The following is an 18,839-nucleotide window of genomic DNA, read 5'->3' as shown; positions in this document are numbered from 1 at the left end:
ACACGCCAATGACACTAGGCGGATCCGATTCCTTCTGTGCCGCCACCACCGGATCCCAGTTTGAGGGCAAAAAAAAAGCCACGCGGTTTGTCTCTGAAACAGCATTTTTCTGCATAGCTACCAACAATAGCATCACAAATGAAAGGAAGGGCCGGCCGAGAATAACCCGCAGCTGAGGTCTCTCTCGGAAAACTGATTCACCGCCCCTGCACCTCTCTCCACGGTGTTGCTTGCTCGTGTGGTAGGCATGTCTGTCTCCGGCATGGACTTGCCTCCGCTCGACACCTCATCACGCAACCTCTCCGTGCAACCCATCTTTTGTGGCATGCTCCTCAAGCGTGGCCAGAAGCGCAAGTCTTGGAAGACTCGTTGGTTTGCCGTCGTGGTCGACAACCAAACGCGGAGCGCGGCCTTGGTGTACTTTGTAACGCGCCAGCATGTATGTTGAACTATGGTGGAAGGTGCACGCGTGTGAGGGGGAGGGGGACATGGGACGGGAAATGGGTGAACAAGTGTGCTACACACATGATAGGCCAAGTCGGTACCGTGCTTCGACTCTGCTTCGACTTGGTTTGCCCCTGCAATGCCGCCACGTGGGTGGGTTGCCTGTGGGCCGCCCGGCGTCAGTCGCTCGGTTTTTTGCGCCCGAAACGAGCGTCAGCCGCACGCGCAGCCGGTTTTGTAGGAAGGCTTGTACCATCCACATTGGTCAACGCCGAGGAATGTTCTGGGAGGCGGTAGCAGACTGCAGAGCTAGTCAGAGAGTGTAACTAACCAGAAATGATGTGTGCGGTGCTGGGGGGGCCGGGGGGGGGTGCGTGCTGGGCCTTTGTGACCTGGCGTGCGTGCTTCGTTGGGTGGTACGGGGGTGGCGGGCGTGGGGGCGTGACATGGCTCACAGGCGCGCGGAGGGTCTCGTGGCAAGCTGCGGCTCAAAGCGGCCAAGGGCCTCATCTCGCTTCGTGGGTCTGTGGTGAGCAAGACGCCCGCAACGATTTTCAAGCGCAAGCATACGTTCCACATCCGAACGCGCAAGGGCAAGGACTACTACTTGGTGGCGGCATCTGCAGTGCTGCAGGCTCGGTGGCTGGCAGGCCTTACTCGGGTCAGCGGCTCGTCGTTGGACGACGAGCTGGTGGCGATGGTGTGCAAAGACGTGGAGATGGCGCTCAACATGGAAGTTGCTGTGGGCGGGCGGTCTGCGCCGGGCTCGCCGAACACGCCGCTCACGCCGCTGCTCTCGCCGACATCCGAGTGGCCGGCGGAGACTGACAATGTGCTGTACTTGGCCAACTCGCGACAGAGCTCATTTGTGCGCAAGCGATACACGATGTGTGATTTTGAGCTTCTCGCCAACCTGGGCTCGGGTGCATTTGCCAAGGTCGTGCTTGTGCGTAAGCTTGACTCTGGCAAGCTCTACGCCATGAAGATGATCTCCAAATCGCGGCTGAAGAAGGACAAGCAGGTTCAGCACACGCTTGCCGAGAAGGAGGTTCTCGGCAAGCTCCATCACCCGTTTATCGTGCAGATGCGGATGGCGTTCCAGTCGGTGACCCGTCTGTACATGGTGCTCGAGTACGCCGCCGGCGGCGAGCTCTTCTACCATCAGCGGCAGCAGGGCCGGTTCTCGACGCCGCGGGTCCGGCTTTACGGCGCGGAGCTTGTGCTCGCGCTGGAGGCCATCCACGACGCCGGCTTTGTCTACCGCGACCTCAAGCCGGAGAACATTCTCCTCGACGCCGAAGGCCACGTCAAGGTCACCGACTTTGGCCTTGTCAAGCAGATTTCCGACTCGGTCTCGGGCGCGACAACCTTTTGCGGCACGCCCGAGTACCTGGCGCCCGAGGTGATCAAGGGTCATGCCTACGGCCTCGCTTTTGACTGGTGGAACCTTGGCATCGTCCTCTACGAGCTGTGGTGCGCCAACACGCCGTTCCTCGGGCGGACAGACCTCGAGGTGTACGAAGCCATTCTCGCCGGCAAGATCGGGTACCCGTCGTGCATTCCCGACGATGGTGTGGAGCTCTTGGAGGCGCTCCTCTGCCACGACCCGATCGAGCGGCTTGGCGGCGGCCGCCGCGGCGCATCCGAAGTCAAAGCCCACCATTTTTTCGCGCCGCTCGATTGGTCGCGTGTCGCCCGCCGCGGCTACACGCCCGAGTTTGTGCCGCCGACCGCTGTCCTCGACGACGCGCTCAACTTTGATCCCGAGTTTACCAAGGAGGCCGTCTCGCCAGGCGACGCCGAGTTTACCCCCGCCTCGTCCGAGCAGCGCGCCTCCGATTTTGGCGGCGCCTTTCAGGACTTTTCCTACGTCTCGCCCTCCTCGTTTGATGACGACTGCACCGAGCCATCCAAGTTTAACGTGCTCGAGTCCTCGTTCCATCGTGTCGACAATGACGACGACGACTTTGATTCCTCGTTACAGCTGCCCCTCTCGCCCAGTGCGCCGGACGCGCCGGATTTGCCCAAATGGGACGTCCAGCCCAAGCTCCCGTCGCTCCTTACCAAGTCATCGTCCGACTTTGGCTTTAGTGGCGTCACCTCGGGCTCGAGCTCGGCCATGCTCTCCAATCTCACCACCATGTCGTCGTCGACTCTCAATGAGTCGGCTGCGGCCAAAGGGCGCGCTCATGTCGTTGATAACGAAGCCAATCTCGCCGACGACGGCCGCCATGCCACTCGCCGCCACACCGCCAAGGCCAAGGCAAAATCCAAGGACAAGGACAAGGCAAAGTCCAAGGACAAAGCAAAGTCCAAGGCAAAGGCAAAGGCAAAGGCAAAGTCCAAGGACAAGGCAAAGTCGAAGAGACGCCCGGATGCCTCGACGCCGGCAACGCCGCTGCCGTCGGCCATCCCGATGGCCTCGTAAGTGTGCAAGGCACTCTTGCGGGACTGATTCATGGCAGATTCATCAAACACTCTGTAGTCTCGTTTCTTGGGGGATTGCAGCGCAGGGCGCTATGTGGCGCGAGACGACGAGGCACCGCCGAGGCCATCGTTGTCGTCGTCGCCGAATGGATCCAGAAACTCGAGGACCGAGGCCTGCAGCGCCTCGCGGAGGGCTATGTCCTCGGCCTGGGCAGACTCTGCAAGCGATGACTCGATGGCCGCCTGCAAGAAAGCGTCGTCGGGCACGGTCGGGCTCGCCGGTGCCACATCCATGTCGACCAGGGAGGCCTGAAGTGCAGCCTGCAGCTGGGCGTCATCGACGGCGTTGTTCTCCGACTCTTGAATGACATCGTCCATGACGACGGCAGAATACAGCTGGGCCTCAGCGTCCTCCAGCTCGGACTCTTCCTGGGCGCGTCGGACGAGCCGAGCCTCGGCCTCGCCCGGCGTGCTCAGCTCGGGGAGGCCGAGACCAACGCAAAAGTTGGGCGCAGCAGGGTCGATGATCGAATTGTAGTGGTTCTGTGAGTGGTAGGAGAGCCGGATCGGCGGGTTGGTGCTCGACGTCGAGCGGCCCTGAAAGGTGTTGAGTGGGACCGTGTCGTAGGCATACACCTCGACTGGCCGGTTGTAGATCTCAGACATGGCGTGGATCTCGGCATGGTCGCCAAACACCCGCAGCTGTCGCTTGTGACGGATGTAGGCATCAAAGTCGCCCGCCACAAACTGTGCAAAGTGCTCGCGATTCCGCGCCATCCAGTCCATCGTCTGCTCACGGACAAGATCGTGCCGCTCGGGATCGGCCCATACCTGATGGGCTACAGCCCGGAATAGGCAGTTGCCATCCTCGGCCATCCGCTCAATGACAAAGCCACGCTCCTTCCGCAACTCCTCCTCAAACTCTGCCTCGGACATGTCCTGCCCCTCCTCCCCCCCCCCCGGCCAGGCCACCACCACCAACATGTACCACACGCCATGCACGCAACAGACACAGCATGCGGCATGCACAGCATGAAACCAACCGCAGCAGAACAGCCACACAACGAGAACAGCCGCACACACATGCACGCACACACACACACACACACACACATATCGAGAACAACCCCCACATCGAGAACAGCCCCCACATCAAGGTCTTTGTGTGAGTTTGGAACGTTTGCCCGCGTCGGCTCGGCTTCTCTTCCCTTCCCTTCTCCTTGGACACAAACGCACACCTTGTTCCAGACACTCTACCATGCCCACAGACGGCAAGGATGACACGTACATGCTCTACGGGACAAGCAGACATCCGTAGCTACCTGGAGTGGTGGGTCAAGTCAGGTGTTCCTCACAAAATGCCAGTGCCCTTGCCCATCATCGCCATTCTGTCCTCTCGCCCTCCGGTCGCCACCGTCGCCGTCTTTCATGTCGCAATGCACCGCACCGACTAAAGTCGCGAGCACAGGATGGACCATCGCGATGGCTTGGGTTCTTGGTGTGGGTGGGCTGATCTTTATAGTGATCTTTATAGCTGGTAGAGAATATATGCCGATACCCTTTGCAGCTCACTGTAGCTCACTGTAGCTCACTGGATCGCCCCCTAGGTGTCCTCGCCCTCTAGTCGCCACCGTCGCCGTCTTTCATGTCGCATTGCGCCGCCATTGGCTTGCCCATGTACTCAGCACAGGCAATCGATGGAAGGCAAGACAAGAGCATGAGCCGTAATGCCTGACACACTACCACCGCTGTTACCTCCTCAGTAAGCTACGGGTGGTAATCCTACATCCCCTGCTCGCATCTGCATGCATCGCCGTCAAGTCGCATGGCCAGCACGATGGCTATGACGAGTACGATGAAAAGGGTGATAACTGTGATAACTGTGACGACTGTGATGATGATGAGGATCAGTCTTGATGGCGGGCAGGTGGATGAGATGAGATGCGAGTAGGGAGGGAGAGAGAGAAAGAGAAAGAGAAAGAGAGAGAGAGAGAGAGAGAGAGAGAGAGCGGCGAGGGTGAGGAGATCGACGGATGAAGATGATGACAATGAGTAGAAGCCACGACGCTGTGAGCTCAAGTCTTCCCGCCGGCTGTGTCACTCCCGTCACCACCACCGGCCACCACTCCTCTTCCACCGCAGCAAGGTGAGAGAGAGAGAGAGGCCGGTAGCAGGAGAGGATATAGGTAGAGTGAGAGAGTGAGTGAGTGAGCCCACCGAGGTCAGAAGGAAGTCACGTAGGCCCACCATGTTCGGCAAGTTGGGCAAGTTCATGGAGTCGGCGTCCAAGCTCGTGACGGGCAAGGCAAGCAACCCGGTTGACGAGTTTACCACTCTGTGGTCGGAGATCAATGACTTTTTCACAAGGCCTCATGATGGTACGTAGGCCACCCCCCCCCCCCCCCACCTCCCCCCTTCTCTCGTGACCCAGGTCATGCTCACTCACGCCCCCCCCCCTCCCCCCCCCCCGTCCCCCACACGCCCTCCCTTCATCGCTCTGCCAGAGGACGTGCCGGTCAAGGAGACGTCACTACCGTGGCGATTGGAGCGGATGCTCAATGTGCTGGTCAAAGAGCAGGAGAGGATGGCAGAGGCGGGAGCAGCGGCCAACGAGAGTGAGGATGCAAGCGCGTCGGACAGCAGCTCGCGGTCGTCAAACTCGAAGCGCCGCCGTCGTCCAAAGGCCTCCATCGCTGCAGGACCATGTATGGAAGAGTTCATCGAGAAGCGCATGCTGCAGACGCTGTATTCGTTCGCCAAGGCCAACTACCCATATGGCATGCACGCCCTTGTCCTCGACTTTACCGCCGAGCTACTGAGCAACTCGCAGACGTCGCTCATCCCGCACGTCGGCATCCATGCCCCACTCAACAAGCTCATCGACGCCTCGCTCGCCTCACGCGACGCCCGCTACTTTACCAGCTTCCTCAAGCTTCTTCGTGCGGTGTGCAAGGTCCTCGTCCGCGACCCCTCGCTCATCCAGTTTATGATTGTTGAGACCGCCGATAGCCCGCCGACCATGCCTGTTCTCGTCGGCCTCGGCTACTCGATGAACGTCGAGGTCGAGCAGAGCTCCGACGCACGCGCTCGCATGGGCACCATGGCCCGCTCCGCCATCCTTGCCCTCCTCACCACCCCCTCAGGCCGCCTCCGCAGCGCTGTCCTCGCCGCGGACCTGCCCGAGTCGATGGTTAAGGCACTCGGCGCTCTCTTCGCCGCCCTCCCGCCCGCCGAGTCGGCTGCCGACGCCAGCGCCAACCCGCTCCGCACCGCCCTCCAGGACCAAGCCGAGTTTGTCGGCAACGTCGCCCGTCTCGGCGGCGGCTCCATTGCCCGTGCTGCCGCCAACGCCATCACCGCCTCGTTCCTCGGTCCCATCCTCGGGCCGGCGCTCGAGGCCACCATCGACAATCAGGCCGAGACTGCCATGCGCAACGCTGCCGTCGTTGTCCGCGCCCTCGGCCACCCGGCGCTTGTCGACGCCCTCGGCGCCTTCCTCTTTGGCCCGGGCGCGCCGCTCCGCAGCACACTCATCAACCGCGTCGAGGCCATGTCGGATGCCGTCGCACTCGCCGCACTCGATCTCTTTGTCGCCCTCCTCAGCGGCTACTCGGGCTGCGTCCTCGAGCACCTGGTCCTGTGCGAGCTTCGTCCCGCCAGCGACCTCCTCGCTCCGCTGCACGAGCGGACCGGCGGCTCGCACAACGCACTCGAGGCCTTCCTCGCTCTCGGCGTCGTCCACAACCCGTCGTCGCAGCCGCGTCTCGACTACGAGGGCTACCTTCTCGACGCCCATGCCCGCCTCGCCGCCTGCCTCCAGGCCTATACCCTCTCGCGCGAGCAGGCAACCGAGCTTGTCGTAGCTGCGCCTCCCGCCGAAGGCGGCCCGCCCGAAGGCGCCTTTCTTGCCGTCATCTTCAACCGCCTGGAGGCCCTCCTCGAATCGCCGCTGGAAATCAACCTCGCAGTCACGCACATCGTCTCGCTCCTCGCCGTCTACCCCTCTGAGCTCCTTCATGCCGTCTTGCTTAATCCGTCGCCGCTCCGCGCCGGCGCCGACATGCGCACCCTCTACGCCATCCTCGCCCAAGTCGCCGACGAGATCGCAGGCCGCTCGCGTCGCCAGAACGACTTTGCCGCAAAGCTCGACGCCGCAAAGCGCTCACTCGGCATGGACACCGCCCGCGGCGCCGGCGCCGAGGCCGAGGCCCGCAAGCTCGACACCTTTGAGACCTTTGGCCGCGAAGACTTTCTGCATGGCGTCCTCGTCTTTGAAGAGTTCTGCAAGGATCTCGCTGGCGTTCTCCTCGCCAAGGCGCCGCTCGCCGCCGCACCGCCGCCCACAGCGCCGGCCTGCGACCCACTAGCTGCCGAGCTCCTTGCCGCCGTCCTCGAAGCCGACGAGGCCGAGGAAGAGGCCGCAAGCACGCCGTTGACCTGACGCGCGCGCGCCAGCGTTGGTGCATAAACCGTGCCGGCTAAAGGGAAGAGCGAGTGATAGGATACGTGTGTTGTGTACTGCTTTGCCATCAGGCGTCAAAGTCGATGTCCTCGTCGGGCGAGGTGATAGGGATGGCGGACCAGAGGGTACGCTCGCGAGAGCCGATGACTCCGTCGTCGTCGTCGTTGCGGGCAATGGAGCCGTCGGCATACGGGTTGTCGCCGCCGCGCTTGACCATGCCGGCCATGCCGAGGCGAGCTTCGAGGGCCGAGGTCTCAAAGTCGTCGGTAGAGCCGAGCTCCTCAAAGCCGACCACGCGGTCGATGCAGACGCCGTCGCGGAAGCAGACAATGGTGGGCAGCATGCGGATCTTGAGCTTCTCCACAAAGAACGGGAAGTTCTCCACGTTGCACTTGATAAACTTGGTATGGAAGTGGCGCGGCGCGAGGCGCTCCAGATGATCGTCGACAATGCGGCAGCGGTTAAAGTCCGAGTGGTAAAAGTGAGCCACAACAAGCTTGGTCTTGGTCACCAACTCCAGAAAGGCCTCCTCCGGAACCTCATTGTACATGCCATGCTGTGCCGACTCCTTTGCCCGCACCTCCATGGCCTTCTTCCTCAGCTCGGCCAGCCGCCGCTCACGAATCTTGGACAGATCGTCATCGTCCTCAAACTGCTCCTCCTTCTCGGCGAGATCCTCTTCGATAGCACGGGCAATACTATCCATTGTCCGCCCATCGACACACATACACACACACACACACACATACACACACATGAGTCATCTTCTCCCTCTCTCTCCCCCCCCTCATCGTCTTGTGTGTCCTCTGTCTGTCTCTTGTACGTACGCTGATGTTGCCGACTGTCGCCCATTCGCCCACGGCCCACGACCAGGTAACCCCCCCCGCACACACCCATACACACACCGTGAGTCAAGGAAGGGGGGGGAGAGAAAAGGGGAGGGGGAGAGAGAGGGGGGTATGGGGAAGGGCTCGTACCATGTGGGTGGGCTTGGGTGAGGTGTATGTCTCCCTGGTGTGGTGGAGGGAGGGGGTGGAGGTGGGTGGCGGGAAAGTGGGAAGATTCTGGCGCCACTTGGCCAAAAGGCCACACGTAGCCTGTCTGGAAGAGGGGGGGGGGAGGGGAGGGGGGGGGAGGGGGGAGGGGAATGGCTGGGGGAGGGGGGGGGGAGTGAGAAGGGAATCGGATCATGGCTTGGATTGTCATACGCGACTTGGATTTGGATCCGATGATTTGGATCCAGAAGGTGCAGCGGCGGGGGGGGGGGAGGGGGGGGGCGAAGGGAGATGATGTAGTTCACTTGGTCATGGAGGCCAAGATGAGCACGAGAGGACAGAGATGAGAGGCCTGGAGGCAGGTGGTCAACTGAACGAGCGCAGAGCGACAACAGTTGTAACACACACCGGCCTTAATCATGCCCATCAGGTACGTCACACACGCAAGACACGCACCACCGGCCACAAACCACAGATCCACAACCAGTGCCCGGCCGAGCCGAGCCGAGTCGAGTCGAGGGCGAGCAGAGCCGGGTCGAGGGCGAGGGCGAGGGCGAGGACAACGATGGCAAGATGGGGGTGAGTGGGGTACAGTGGGATGATGTTGACGGTCGGGAGAGGTGGTGATGGTGGAGGTGGTGATAGTGGTGGTGGTGATAGTGGTGGTGGTGATGGTGATCGGGACGACCACCTATGCCCACCAACACCATGGCGACGATCAAGCCGAGGCGGCAGCAGCGCCGTTCTTAACAGCGGCAGCAGCAGAGTCTGCCACAGGGAGGTAGCCCTGGACAAAGGACTTGATCTGGTTCCAGACCATGATAGTCATGTCCATGGACGAGTAGCCAGTGTAGGCCACAAGCAGAGCATCATACTGGGGATAGACGACAGAGACCGAGTACCCGACAGCCAGCACAGCCAGCACCATAGAGATATCTACACACATACACATACACATACACACATACACACATACACACATACATACATACATACACATGTGAGTACCATTGCATGTGCTTGACGGGTGGTGCTTGGTGCTTGGTGCTTGGTGGTGGTGGTGATGGTGGTGGTGGTGGCCCTCTGGAGATGGCGCCCGCAACGCCCCCCCTCCACCCCCTCCACCCCCCCCCCCACACACACACACACACATATGCAACAAAAGGAGAAAGATATTACGTACAGCAGATGGCCTTCTCCCATGGCTCAAGCATGTACAGTCCTGTGCACAGCTCAAACTTGTAGCGGCGTGCTCGGAGTGCTGTCAGCATGGTATGTGACACGTGGCGGACAGAGAGCAGTGGTGGCTGCCGCCGCCGCAGACTGTCGCCCACGGCCGCAGACTGTCGTCGAGTGCCGCCGCCTGCTGTGTGCCGCTGCCTGCTGTGTGCCGCCGCATGTTCATTCAACGCTGGCCACAATCGTTGCACAGCATCGGCTCGGCAACAAGGTCGTAGACCGCATCATGTTCACTGCCTCACCTCGCCGCAAATCGGGCCGGTGCCACGACATCAGATCAGGCTTGGGATCGGCTTGGATCCGTCTCCCGCCACTGCCTCTATCAGGATACCGCGGGGATGGTTCAGCCCTTGCCGTCGCCGTCGCTAGAGCGCGCAGGGATGGTATCCGGGGACCAGTTAGGCAGAAAGTCCTCCATCCACTGTTGAAGCTCCGGTGAGTCAGGTGCAGCAAACTGGGTCAGATCGCCCAACTCAGGATGCTCCACGGCCTGACGGGCAACAGCAGCCTTAAACACTACTACCGCTTCGGCGGCCACAGCGCTTTCCACCGCCATCGTCGCCACCGCCGTCATGGCCATGCGTCCGTCCGGCAGAGCGGCGTGGATGGCCGATGCGACATCGCCGCCACTCTCCTCGGCCGTCAGCTTCACCTCTGTCTCCAGCACATGTCCCGGCAGCACCGGAGCGCGGAAGCGGACCGATGCCAGCCGAGAGACCGAGAGCGCAGCGATGCGAGCACCCACTGCCTCGGCCGCCGCCACAGCCGCCGCCGCTCCGGTCTGAATAGCAGCCTCGGTAAGGTACACGCCCGGCACGATGGGCTCGTCCGGAAAGTGACCTTCTAGAAAGTCCGACGAGTGCGACACAGCTGTCCGCCCTCTAGCCATCGGCACCATCGGTGCCATGCCCCAGCATCCGTCTCACCCGCCTCGCCCGCCTCGCTCGCCTCGCGCGCTCCCGCCACAACCTCCACCGCGTCCACCACACGCCGGGCACCCCGCGGCGCCAACAGCTCCAGCGCCTCCTCCAGCACACCTCCTCGGGCCCAACTCGACATGCGCATAGCCCTCGCCGTCTGCACGAACATCGCACTCTCCGCAAAGTCGAGTCATGCCTCTCCGCTCGCTGTCGGCGTGTGCGCTCGTCGCGTCGTTCGGGCATCCGCTGCTGCCAGGCGCACCCCCGTTTACTCTCATCTGCTTGGACACGCTGCACCGACGGATCATCACTACCCACTCCGATCAAAGACAATGGTCCCTCCGACAACCGTGAGATCCACTCGTGCGGAGCGGATGGCCTCGGCATCGTCAACGGCAAAGAGATCGGTGTCGAGGAAAGCCAGGTCGGCGAGCATGCCTGCTGCGAGCTTGCCTTTGTGGGCCTCGTCAAAGGTGGCGTACGCGGCGTCGACAGTGTACGATCGCAGCGCAGTCTCGACATCAATACACTGCTCTGGAATCCAGCTCGGCTTGCCAATGCCGTCGTTGCCGGCAACTCGCCGGGCAACTGCGGCGTAGATACCCTCGAGCGGAAGCGGTGGCGCCACGAACCAGTCCGAGCCAAAGGCAAGCTTGATGCCGGCGTTGGCGAGCGAGTTCCAGGGAAACGCTAGCTTACACCGCTCCTGGCCGATGACTGCCTCGGCCCAGCGCCCGTCGTCGGTCGCATGCGTCGGTTGCATCGATGCGATGACGCCTAGCGCCGCCGCACGCGCCACGTCTTCCGACAGAAAGTGCTGCGCGTGCTCGATGCGGAACCGCCGATCGCGCTTACCGTTGACGGCCACAGCCTCCTCAAAGATGTCGAGCAGCTGTGAGACTGCCTCGTCGCCGATGGCATGGACCATGACGTGCAGCCCGGCGGCGTCGGCAGCCACGATCCAGTCGCGCATTTGCTCGCGCGGAAAGAGCGCCAGCCCGCGCGAGCCATCGTCGCTGTCGCTGAACGGTTCGCGGAAAAGCGCCGTGTGCGAGCCGAGCGAGCCGTCCATAAAGCCCTTGAGCGAGCCAAAGGTGAGCCACGGTGAGTCGTTGGTCTCGACTGCCAGCTCGACTGCCAGCGATGTGCCTGGTGCCAGCTGCTCCCACTTGGGCAGCGGGATGGCGGCGTAGACCCTGGTCCGCAGCCGCGCCTCGGCGTGCGCCGCTCGCATCACGTCGATGCCCTCGAGCTTTTGACTGGGAATGCCTACATCGACTCCCATGTCCACCACAGACGTCACGCCCTGCTCGGCCACGTACGCCATGGCTGCTTCCAGTGCTGCAGTCGTCGCCGCCGCCGGCGGAAAGCTCATCGCGTTCTGCACCAGCGACATGGCGTTGTCGCGGAAGAGCCCCGTCGGCACGCCAGAGCCCGTCTCTCGCTCGATCACTCCACCGTCGATATCCGCCGTCTCGGCCGTGATCCCTGCCAGCGCCATCGCTGCCGAGTTCGCCACCGCCATGTGCCCATCGGCCTGCGAGAGAAAGACCGGCGTCGAGCCGGTCACCTCATCGATCCACGATGCGTTTGGCAGCGCGCCCAGCGCAGCATACTCCCAATCTCCGCCAGTCATCCACCCACCCTCGGGCACCCGCGCCACAAACGCCGCAACTGCTGCAACAAACGCGTCTTTGGACGCCACGCCACGGAGCTGCACCGACGAAAGCCGAAAGCCGCCGTCAAGAAAGTGGACGTGCGAGTCGATAAAGCCTGGGACCACCATCGGCACATGACGAAGGACGCGAGCACCCGCTGCAACCACCGCAGCCTCGCTCGCATCCGCACCATCAAGTCCAAGCGCCAGCGCCAGAGCAGCAATCACAGCATCGCCATCATCGCCCACAGCAATAATTCGGTCGCCGGCCGTTGCAAGCGCACTCGCCCATGGCGCCTTGGCCACACCCGTCCAGATCTTGGACTCGAGCACAAGCAGCGAGCAGGTAGGGAGGTCCATCTTTGCAAACCAAACGCGTCTGATTACAGGGCGCAGAAAAGTATGTCTTTGCCGCGCTGCCTTGCTCAGTCTGCATGCCTGTCCCGCTGCGTGCGCACGCTGTGCCACGTCAACTCACAGCAGGGCTATTGTCCGCCTGCCGGGACACGACGAGAGAGGGCCACCGCCACGCCCCAAACACATTGCTCTTCCTCCTACTCGCCGCATTTAAGGTCATCGCCGTTGGGAGAGAGACCGATCAGCGGTGTGCGACTGCGATCCTTTCTCCCGTCGGCGTTCTTGACTGTGCAGCCGGTCTCACTGCCTCTTGGTCTCGCTCGCAAGACTCACCACATCCAAGAACCTGCACACGGCAGGCGAGCGACTGTCGATGACGGCAGCGATGACGCGGTCATAGAGGCAGAGCGCCCAAGCGATGACAGCAATACTCAAGCTCGCCATTCACATCATCACCCAATACCTCTGTCAACGATATCACCCCAAAACTGGCTCCCTTCCCTCCATCCCTCATCCCTCATTGCTTCCTTTGCCTTCCATCTCGGATGATGGAAAGTCTCAAGTGCGTGGCGGTGAGGTCAGCAGAGTTGGCAGCGGCGGACAAAACCGCAGTGGCGGAGCCACGCCTTGCACCCATCTGCTCTTTCGGCAACGGTCGCGCGAGGTCGAGGCTTGCTGTATGCGGCGGCATGGCCAGGGACAGGGCCTGCGTGGTCGTCCGCGACCTGCTCCAGTGGTTGTTCCTGGGGGACTGGCCGTCAATGGCGTTGCTGCAAGTCCAGCCTGGGCATCATCACCTGGCTCGGCCACTTCGGCCGCTCTCTCGCCAATCTCGCCGGGCTACTGGTCGCCAGTCTCTCCCGGCTATGTCTTTGCTGCTGGTTATGGAAGCTCGCCTGGCTCTTGTCGGCCCTCGTCGAGCTATGATCCCGAGCTGGCGCTTGCTACTGCTCTCTCGCTGTCGCAGGCCGAGGCTGATGGTGTCGAGGTCGACGCTTTGGGAGACGATGGCTTGGTGAATGCAATGCACTATGATCAGCCCGAGACGCCAACAACGCCGACGTTGGACTATGCTGAGGAGCTGGCCTTGGGCTACCACAATCGCAAGGAGCGGTTCTTCGTCGCCCGCAACCCGGGCTATTACGACTACCGCTACCGCTACCAGAACGTGGCTCATCCGTGGCACCGACGGCTCGCCGTCGAGGTTCTCAACGATCCGCTCAAGCAGAGCGATGCTGACGCGAATGAGGCCGAGGATGCGGCTGCTGAGAGGGATGGCAGTGATGTTGTAGACGGAGATGACAAGGGCGCAGATAGGGATGATGCCTCGAGCGCCCCGGCTTCAGAAAGCCACGGCGAGCTGACCAAGAAGGCCGTCCATCAAGTTTCATCGTCGATGCGCACCCCGGGGCTGTTCCAGAACGAGTTTGTCCAGCTGGCCAAGAAGACATTTGCCCAGCAGAACAACTCGGTGACAATCAGGTCGATCCAGCCTGCGCGGGTCAATCCCGGCCTGCTCAAGAGATTTGTGACGACCGCCCTCACCAAGCGGGTCATGCCGTCGGTGGTGGCGCATGGGACGCATGCCCAGAACATGACATCGATCCTTCAACGCGGGCTCATTGTGCCCGGCAGGGACGGAGTGAGCGTCGTCAACGGCTCGGCCTACGGCGTCGGCATCTACACGGCGACCCAGCTCTCGACGCCGGCTGCCTATGCCCGTGGCTATGTCAACGAGCCGCAAGTTCTGATCTGCGGCCTCATCGACAACGCCGTCAAGCCGGAGACTATTGTCGCACCGCTGCTTCCGCCACCATCGCCGTCGTTGGCAACTGCGTCGTCAGAAGCCTCCATCCCGTCGCATCCTGTCCGTGGACACGTCGTCCGCAAGGCCCAGCGTCAGGCGGCCGCGGTTGCCAAGCGCAATCGGTCGCACCGTGGCGCAAAGGCGCGCAACTCGAGCAAGGGAGGCATCACATTCGCACTGTCCGCCTCGTCCACTCCGCGCCTTGCCAGCAACGGCTCCATCAAGCGAGTCTCGAGCTACCGCATCATCAACGATGAACGGCTGGTCCTGCCGCTCGCGGTTGCCACCATCGACGGACGCCACAACCGCTGGAGCAACACCCGCCCCAGAACCTCCACCAAGCCTCTCGACTACGCCCAGCATCTCGATAGCTGTGTGCAGCAGGCGCGGGCCGCCAACGTTCCGCCATCGAACATCCATCCCGAGTCGCTCCTCTCCGTCCCTTGGGGACGGATGGCGGTCTCTGCCATCCGCCACACCCGATCACGCCACTCTCGTCGCGAGTTCAACCGCATGCGCCGGCATCATGGCCCCCACATGTACCTCCCCCCGTCGCCATAACCTCATTTCACCCTTGTACCCACGGGCTCTTGATAAACCCCTCCACCCCCCAACCCCCTCCTCCAACCAGTCCGCCCCCCGCCCCCCCCCACCGCCGCTCACCGTCCCGCCTCGGTCACGCACTCGACTATGGCCATGCTCCCGACGCAGACTCCCGCCTCGCGGGCCTCCCGTCTCTCCATAGCCATCATGCGTGCAACTCGGGTAGCGCTTGTCTGCTTCTCGGTCGTTCTCCGGCTCTTCTTTGCCATAGTGGGCGTGGTGGGGCGAGCCGGTGCTGGGCTCGTCCGCGCAGGCCGGGCCGATTGGGCCCAGACGGCGCCTGTGGTTCGTTCCGGTGGAAGCCCGGCAAGAGTTGTGGTTTTGGGTGGGGGATTTGCGGGCGCTCGTGTGGCCCGATCGCTCGCGCCGTACTTTGACCTCGTTCTCGTCGACGACAAAGACGTGTGGGAGTTCACTCCGTCGGTCCCACATGTCGTCGCCGATCCGGCCGCGGCGTCCCGCCTCGCACTCCCACATGCAACCTATCTCTGTCACGGAAATGCCCGATTTGTGTGTGGCAAAGCATTGGCGGTCGCGGACGATTTCGTGCTTGTTCAGCCAGCCAGCGCCGTGCTCGACGACGCCGCCATCAAGCTCGGCTACGATTATCTGGTCATCGCTACCGGCTCACGCTACGCCGATCTCATGCCACTGAGCGAGCGGGTGCTCCCTTGCTCGCGGGTTGATCGGGTGGCCGCTGCAGCGCGGGCCATTGTGGCTGGGCGGGTCACCCGTGCCATGGTCATTGGCGGCGGCATCGTCGGCGTTGAGCTCGCTGCTGAGCTCGCCGAGGCGTACCCAGACTTTGAGGTGACGCTCGCGCACTCGGGTGACCAGCTGATGTCATCGTCACCGTCGGTGCCGCGCGCGGCTGCCGAGTATGCCGAGCGAAGTTTGTCACTGTCTGGCGTCCGGCTGGCGCTCGGCCATCGGATCACGGCACTCCCGCAAGCAGCGCCTGGCGCTCCCCACCCGCTGCGCCTCGGCGCGGCCGGCACCGACATCGAGTATGAGTCGGACATGGTGTTTGTCGCCACAGGCCTCCTGCCCAACACAGGCTTTCTGTCGCAGCCGGCAGCACCCGGCAATGCTGCGCCGCTTGCGCATGCGCTCGATGCCAAGGGCTTTGTCACGGTCACGCCGGCGCTCAACCTCGACTCTGCGCCGCATGTCTTTGCCCTCGGTGATGTGGCGGCGCTGCCCGGGGAGAAGCTCGCGCAGTGTGCCGAGCTCATGGCCGATGTAGTGTCGGCCAACATCTCTCGGCTGGAGCGCGGTCTGGGCGGCGAGTCGCTGCGATCGTACACCTCGAGCCCGGTGCCGATGATCATCTCGCTCGGGGCCTACGACGGCTTTGCCGTCCACCGCGGGTGGGTGGCGTACGGCCTGCTGCCCGCCATGTGCAAGCTTGCGGTGGAGACGCTCTCGCTGGCGATGTATGCGCACTCGTCCAACACGTGGCTCTTTTAGCGGCGGTCTACTGCATGGTCGGCACGTTGCCGTACGCGTCGGCGACGTCGTTGAGAACGGCAAAGGTATGCTGCCAGTCGTCAGCGCCGTAGTCTGCGTCGAGGAAAGCAACGTGATCGGCGGTGTTGATGCCAACGACAAACGAGCGGAGAGCGCGGATGTGCTCGGCTTGGTCGCCCGCGAGCGAGAGATGGGTAAAGTCCGAGGCACCGGTGACTGCAGCACTAGCCCACTTGCGGGCGGTCGGAGAGTAGCCGAGGTACGAGTCGGAGAGGTAGCGGTGGACGACTGAGAGCTGGCGTGGATGCGAGGTGCGGAGAATCATGGCCTCTGCATACGGCGCAGCAGCGCGAGAGAGCTCGACAAAGGCGCGGGCGCTGGCGGTGTTGCGGCCGACAAGCGCCTCCAGCTGGTCGGCGGTAGACGGTGGCTCCGACGGCTCGCCGGCCTCGCCGGCCTCGGCCATGGCGGAGCGGTAGACGTCAGCAAAGAGGTCCGCAACGGCGGCGTCGGACCTGCCCGGGGCGTCGGCCTCGGCCTCGTCGGCCGGATCGTCGTCATCCTCTGCAGCACGAGACGTTGCCGTGCGGAGGAGCTTCTGCTCAATGTGGTCCCCGAGATTGGACGGCGAGGAGCGGGCGAGCCAGCTCAGGCCGAGCGGGTTATCAGCCGGCCCGGCTCCGGACAGCCCGGCAGCCAGCTCGACCTCGTACAGCCGCGCCAGCGGGAGCAACTCTGCAGCCTGTGGCGTGCCGGGGCGAGCGTCGCTGTAGGCGCGGGCGGCGGTGTAGACAGCGTCGGGAAGCGGGGCCGACGAAGAGACCTGCGCCACTCGGAGCATCCGCGTCAGCGCCAGCGAGTGCGCCACCTCGCCGATGGAGCTGGACCGCCCGGCGTAGAGCAGCGAGATGGCGTCGAGCGCCGTGCCGAGAGCCTTGCCGGCAACAACGGCCGACCGCTCCGGAACGAGCCACTTGGAGACATCAAAGGGGAGGGACAGCGCCACGCCCGAGTCGATGGTGGCGGTGAGCGCGAGCGCGTCGTTGATGCCGCGAAGCTCAACGGCACGGCGGCGCTTGAGCGGATGGGTCGGGAGCTCGGTCTCGGGCACGGTGGCCACCATCAGGATGGGGGCCTTGGGCAGGATGTCTGACGCAAGCTGAACCAGGCCGGCGGCCATGCCGCCGTAGCCCGAGTTTGTGTTGGCCAGGAACTGGAGACCCTGCAGCGAGTCGCACGACTCTGCGAGGCGGAACAGGGAGTCCTCAATGGCCTCCCGCTCGGCAGGCGAAGAGTCGAGAAAGACGGCACCATCCGAATAGGCCTCCCAGGTCAGAGCATTGACGCGGACCTCGGGGATCTCATACAGCGATCGTGGTGCGTACTCAAACGACATGGCATCCGACCAGTAGGCCTCGGGGTTTGCGGCAGGCGCGCCCTGACCAAAGACCTGAACTTGTTGATGATGCTGAGCAGGCTGACCAGCCCATCCAGGCATGGTAGACGATGATGCGAGTTGTTCCGCAGACTGACGGAGAGCAGCGAGCTGATTATCGACATCATGATGGACTCTGCCATCACGACCGAGTCGGCCCCATGATGCCTTACGATCGATGACCAGAGCACGCGGACGGAACTTTTCCACGCCATGACTATCATGGGTAGTGTTCCACAGCACGCTTGGCTCGTACACGCCTGTGTGCTGAGCCAGCGATGAGGAGGAGAGTGACGACGACGATGATGATGGTGATGACGACGGCATGGCGTGGTCTCCGCCCGAAGCGGCTTCGGCAGCAAGGGCGGCAGCATGGCTGGCAATGCGCTCATGGTGGGCATTCCAGAAGTGTGTGGCCACATGGTTGGCAAAGTGGCCCACCTGGACTGTCAGTATCTCTCGCGGCATGGGTGGACGGTGATGTGTTGTTGGTTGGGGTGGGTGGAGGTGGAGGAGGGAAGGTTCCGTTCTGGGATGGGGGGGAGAGGGAGAGGGAGAGGGAGAGGGAGAGGGTGGCGGTGAGACCTGGTGGCGGACTGGGACTGATCGGTGGTTACGGGCGGGGGAAGGGGGACGGGGGAGACGGGATCGGGGGAGAGAGGGGAAAGAGAGAGGGCGGGGGGGGGGGGGGGGGGGAGGGAGGGAGGGAGGGAGGAGGAAGGAGCCAGAGTGGGATGGGCATCAGAGGGGAGGACCACTCGGGGTGCTTGGCTGGAGATAGGCATGAGCGGCAAGGGGGATGATGACGAACGGTAGGCATGCGGAGGTGGGGGGAGGGGGGGATGCGTGCGATGCAATGCCCTACAGATGTGCAATGGCTCTGCGACATCACGATCTTTCTCTACGGCTTAGCTATCAATGGCCAGGTGTGGCATGGAAAGACCCAGACCGGGAGATCTTTGATTCGCAGCGTCCTCCCTTCCCTCCCCCCCCCCACACACACAAACGAATGGATGAGCAGTG

The 18,839-nt window shown here is 62.8% G+C and overlaps 8 protein-coding genes across 8 annotated transcripts; 3 read left to right on the top strand and 5 right to left on the bottom strand.

Annotated features, from left to right (window-relative positions):
- The first annotated feature begins 213 nt into the window (after window positions 1–213).
- AMSG_05981 (AGC protein kinase) lies at window positions 214–2,933 on the top strand. Its single transcript, XM_013902051.1, has 2 exons — window positions 214–439; window positions 902–2,933. Exons 1-2 carry the CDS (start codon window positions 248–250, stop codon window positions 2,870–2,872), a joined length of 2,163 nt encoding a protein of 720 aa, XP_013757505.1. The 5' UTR covers window positions 214–247; the 3' UTR covers window positions 2,873–2,933.
- AMSG_05980 (cysteine-type peptidase) lies at window positions 2,461–4,208 on the bottom strand. Its single transcript, XM_013902050.1, has 2 exons — window positions 4,160–4,208; window positions 2,461–3,810 (listed from the first exon to the last, which is right to left on the bottom strand). The coding sequence occupies exons 1-2, from the start codon at window positions 4,181–4,183 to the stop codon at window positions 2,962–2,964; spliced, it is 873 nt and encodes a 290-aa protein (XP_013757504.1). The 5' UTR covers window positions 4,184–4,208; the 3' UTR covers window positions 2,461–2,961.
- A 791-nt stretch (window positions 4,209–4,999) lies between these two features.
- AMSG_05979 (uncharacterized protein) lies at window positions 5,000–7,349 on the top strand. Its single transcript, XM_013902049.1, has 2 exons — window positions 5,000–5,249; window positions 5,376–7,349. Exons 1-2 carry the CDS (start codon window positions 5,120–5,122, stop codon window positions 7,310–7,312), a joined length of 2,067 nt encoding a protein of 688 aa, XP_013757503.1. The 5' UTR covers window positions 5,000–5,119; the 3' UTR covers window positions 7,313–7,349.
- A 20-nt stretch (window positions 7,350–7,369) lies between these two features.
- AMSG_05978 (thioredoxin domain-containing protein c) lies at window positions 7,370–8,238 on the bottom strand. Its single transcript, XM_013902048.1, has 2 exons — window positions 8,161–8,238; window positions 7,370–8,031 (listed from the first exon to the last, which is right to left on the bottom strand). The coding sequence occupies exon 2, from the start codon at window positions 7,917–7,919 to the stop codon at window positions 7,401–7,403; it is 519 nt and encodes a 172-aa protein (XP_013757502.1). The 5' UTR covers window positions 7,920–8,031; window positions 8,161–8,238; the 3' UTR covers window positions 7,370–7,400.
- A 772-nt stretch (window positions 8,239–9,010) lies between these two features.
- AMSG_05977 (uncharacterized protein) lies at window positions 9,011–9,628 on the bottom strand. The gene is made up of 2 exons (XM_013902047.1): window positions 9,512–9,628; window positions 9,011–9,264 (listed from the first exon to the last, which is right to left on the bottom strand). The coding sequence occupies exons 1-2, from the start codon at window positions 9,597–9,599 to the stop codon at window positions 9,047–9,049; spliced, it is 306 nt and encodes a 101-aa protein (XP_013757501.1). The 5' UTR covers window positions 9,600–9,628; the 3' UTR covers window positions 9,011–9,046.
- Window positions 9,629–9,867: 239 nt separating this feature from the next.
- Window positions 9,868–12,504, bottom strand: AMSG_11927 (uncharacterized protein; the record flags this gene model as incomplete). The annotated part of the gene is made up of 2 exons (XM_013902153.1): window positions 9,868–10,437; window positions 10,806–12,504. 2 exons carry the CDS (start codon window positions 12,502–12,504, stop codon window positions 9,911–9,913), a joined length of 2,226 nt encoding a protein of 741 aa, XP_013757607.1. The 3' UTR covers window positions 9,868–9,910.
- A 1,021-nt stretch (window positions 12,505–13,525) lies between these two features.
- On the top strand, window positions 13,526–16,438 carry AMSG_11926 (uncharacterized protein; the record flags this gene model as incomplete). Its single annotated transcript, XM_013902152.1, has 3 exons — window positions 13,526–14,804; window positions 15,078–15,196; window positions 15,470–16,438. 3 exons carry the CDS (start codon window positions 13,526–13,528, stop codon window positions 16,379–16,381), a joined length of 2,310 nt encoding a protein of 769 aa, XP_013757606.1. The 3' UTR covers window positions 16,382–16,438.
- Window positions 16,375–18,284, bottom strand: AMSG_05972 (uncharacterized protein; the record flags this gene model as incomplete). Its single annotated transcript, XM_013902046.1, has 2 exons — window positions 16,375–17,831; window positions 18,060–18,284. The coding sequence occupies 2 exons, from the start codon at window positions 18,282–18,284 to the stop codon at window positions 16,389–16,391; spliced, it is 1,668 nt and encodes a 555-aa protein (XP_013757500.1). The 3' UTR covers window positions 16,375–16,388.
- Window positions 18,285–18,839: the final 555 nt, after the last annotated feature.

The sequence above is a fragment of the Thecamonas trahens genome, assembly GCF_000142905.1.
Source record: "Thecamonas trahens ATCC 50062 unplaced genomic scaffold supercont1.25, whole genome shotgun sequence".
Classification (NCBI taxonomy): domain Eukaryota; order Apusomonadida; family Apusomonadidae; genus Thecamonas; species Thecamonas trahens.
The sequence above is the reverse complement of the archived record's forward strand: the minus strand, read 5'-3'. Positions and strand labels throughout refer to the sequence as shown.

Coding starts and splice junctions, on each gene's coding strand:
- AMSG_05981 (XM_013902051.1), top strand. CDS start 248: ATGTCTGTCTCCGGCATGGACTTGCCTCCGCTCGACACCTCATCACGC. Junction 440..901: donor ACTTTGTAACGCGCCAGCAT/GTATGTTGAACT, acceptor CATGGCTCACAG/GCGCGCGGAGGGTCTCGTGG.
- AMSG_05980 (XM_013902050.1), bottom strand. CDS start 4,183: ATGTCTGCTTGTCCCGTAGAGCAT. Junction 3,811..4,159: donor CTGCTTGTCCCGTAGAGCAT/GTACGTGTCATC, acceptor GAGGAGGGGCAG/GACATGTCCGAGGCAGAGTT.
- AMSG_05979 (XM_013902049.1), top strand. CDS start 5,120: ATGTTCGGCAAGTTGGGCAAGTTCATGGAGTCGGCGTCCAAGCTCGTG. Junction 5,250..5,375: donor TTTCACAAGGCCTCATGATG/GTACGTAGGCCA, acceptor TCGCTCTGCCAG/AGGACGTGCCGGTCAAGGAG.
- AMSG_05978 (XM_013902048.1), bottom strand. CDS start 7,919: ATGGAGGTGCGGGCAAAGGAGTCGGCACAGCATGGCATGTACAATGAG.
- AMSG_05977 (XM_013902047.1), bottom strand. CDS start 9,599: ATGCTGACAGCACTCCGAGCACGCCGCTACAAGTTTGAGCTGTGCACA. Junction 9,265..9,511: donor ATGGGAGAAGGCCATCTGCT/GTACGTAATATC, acceptor GTATGTGTGTAG/ATATCTCTATGGTGCTGGCT.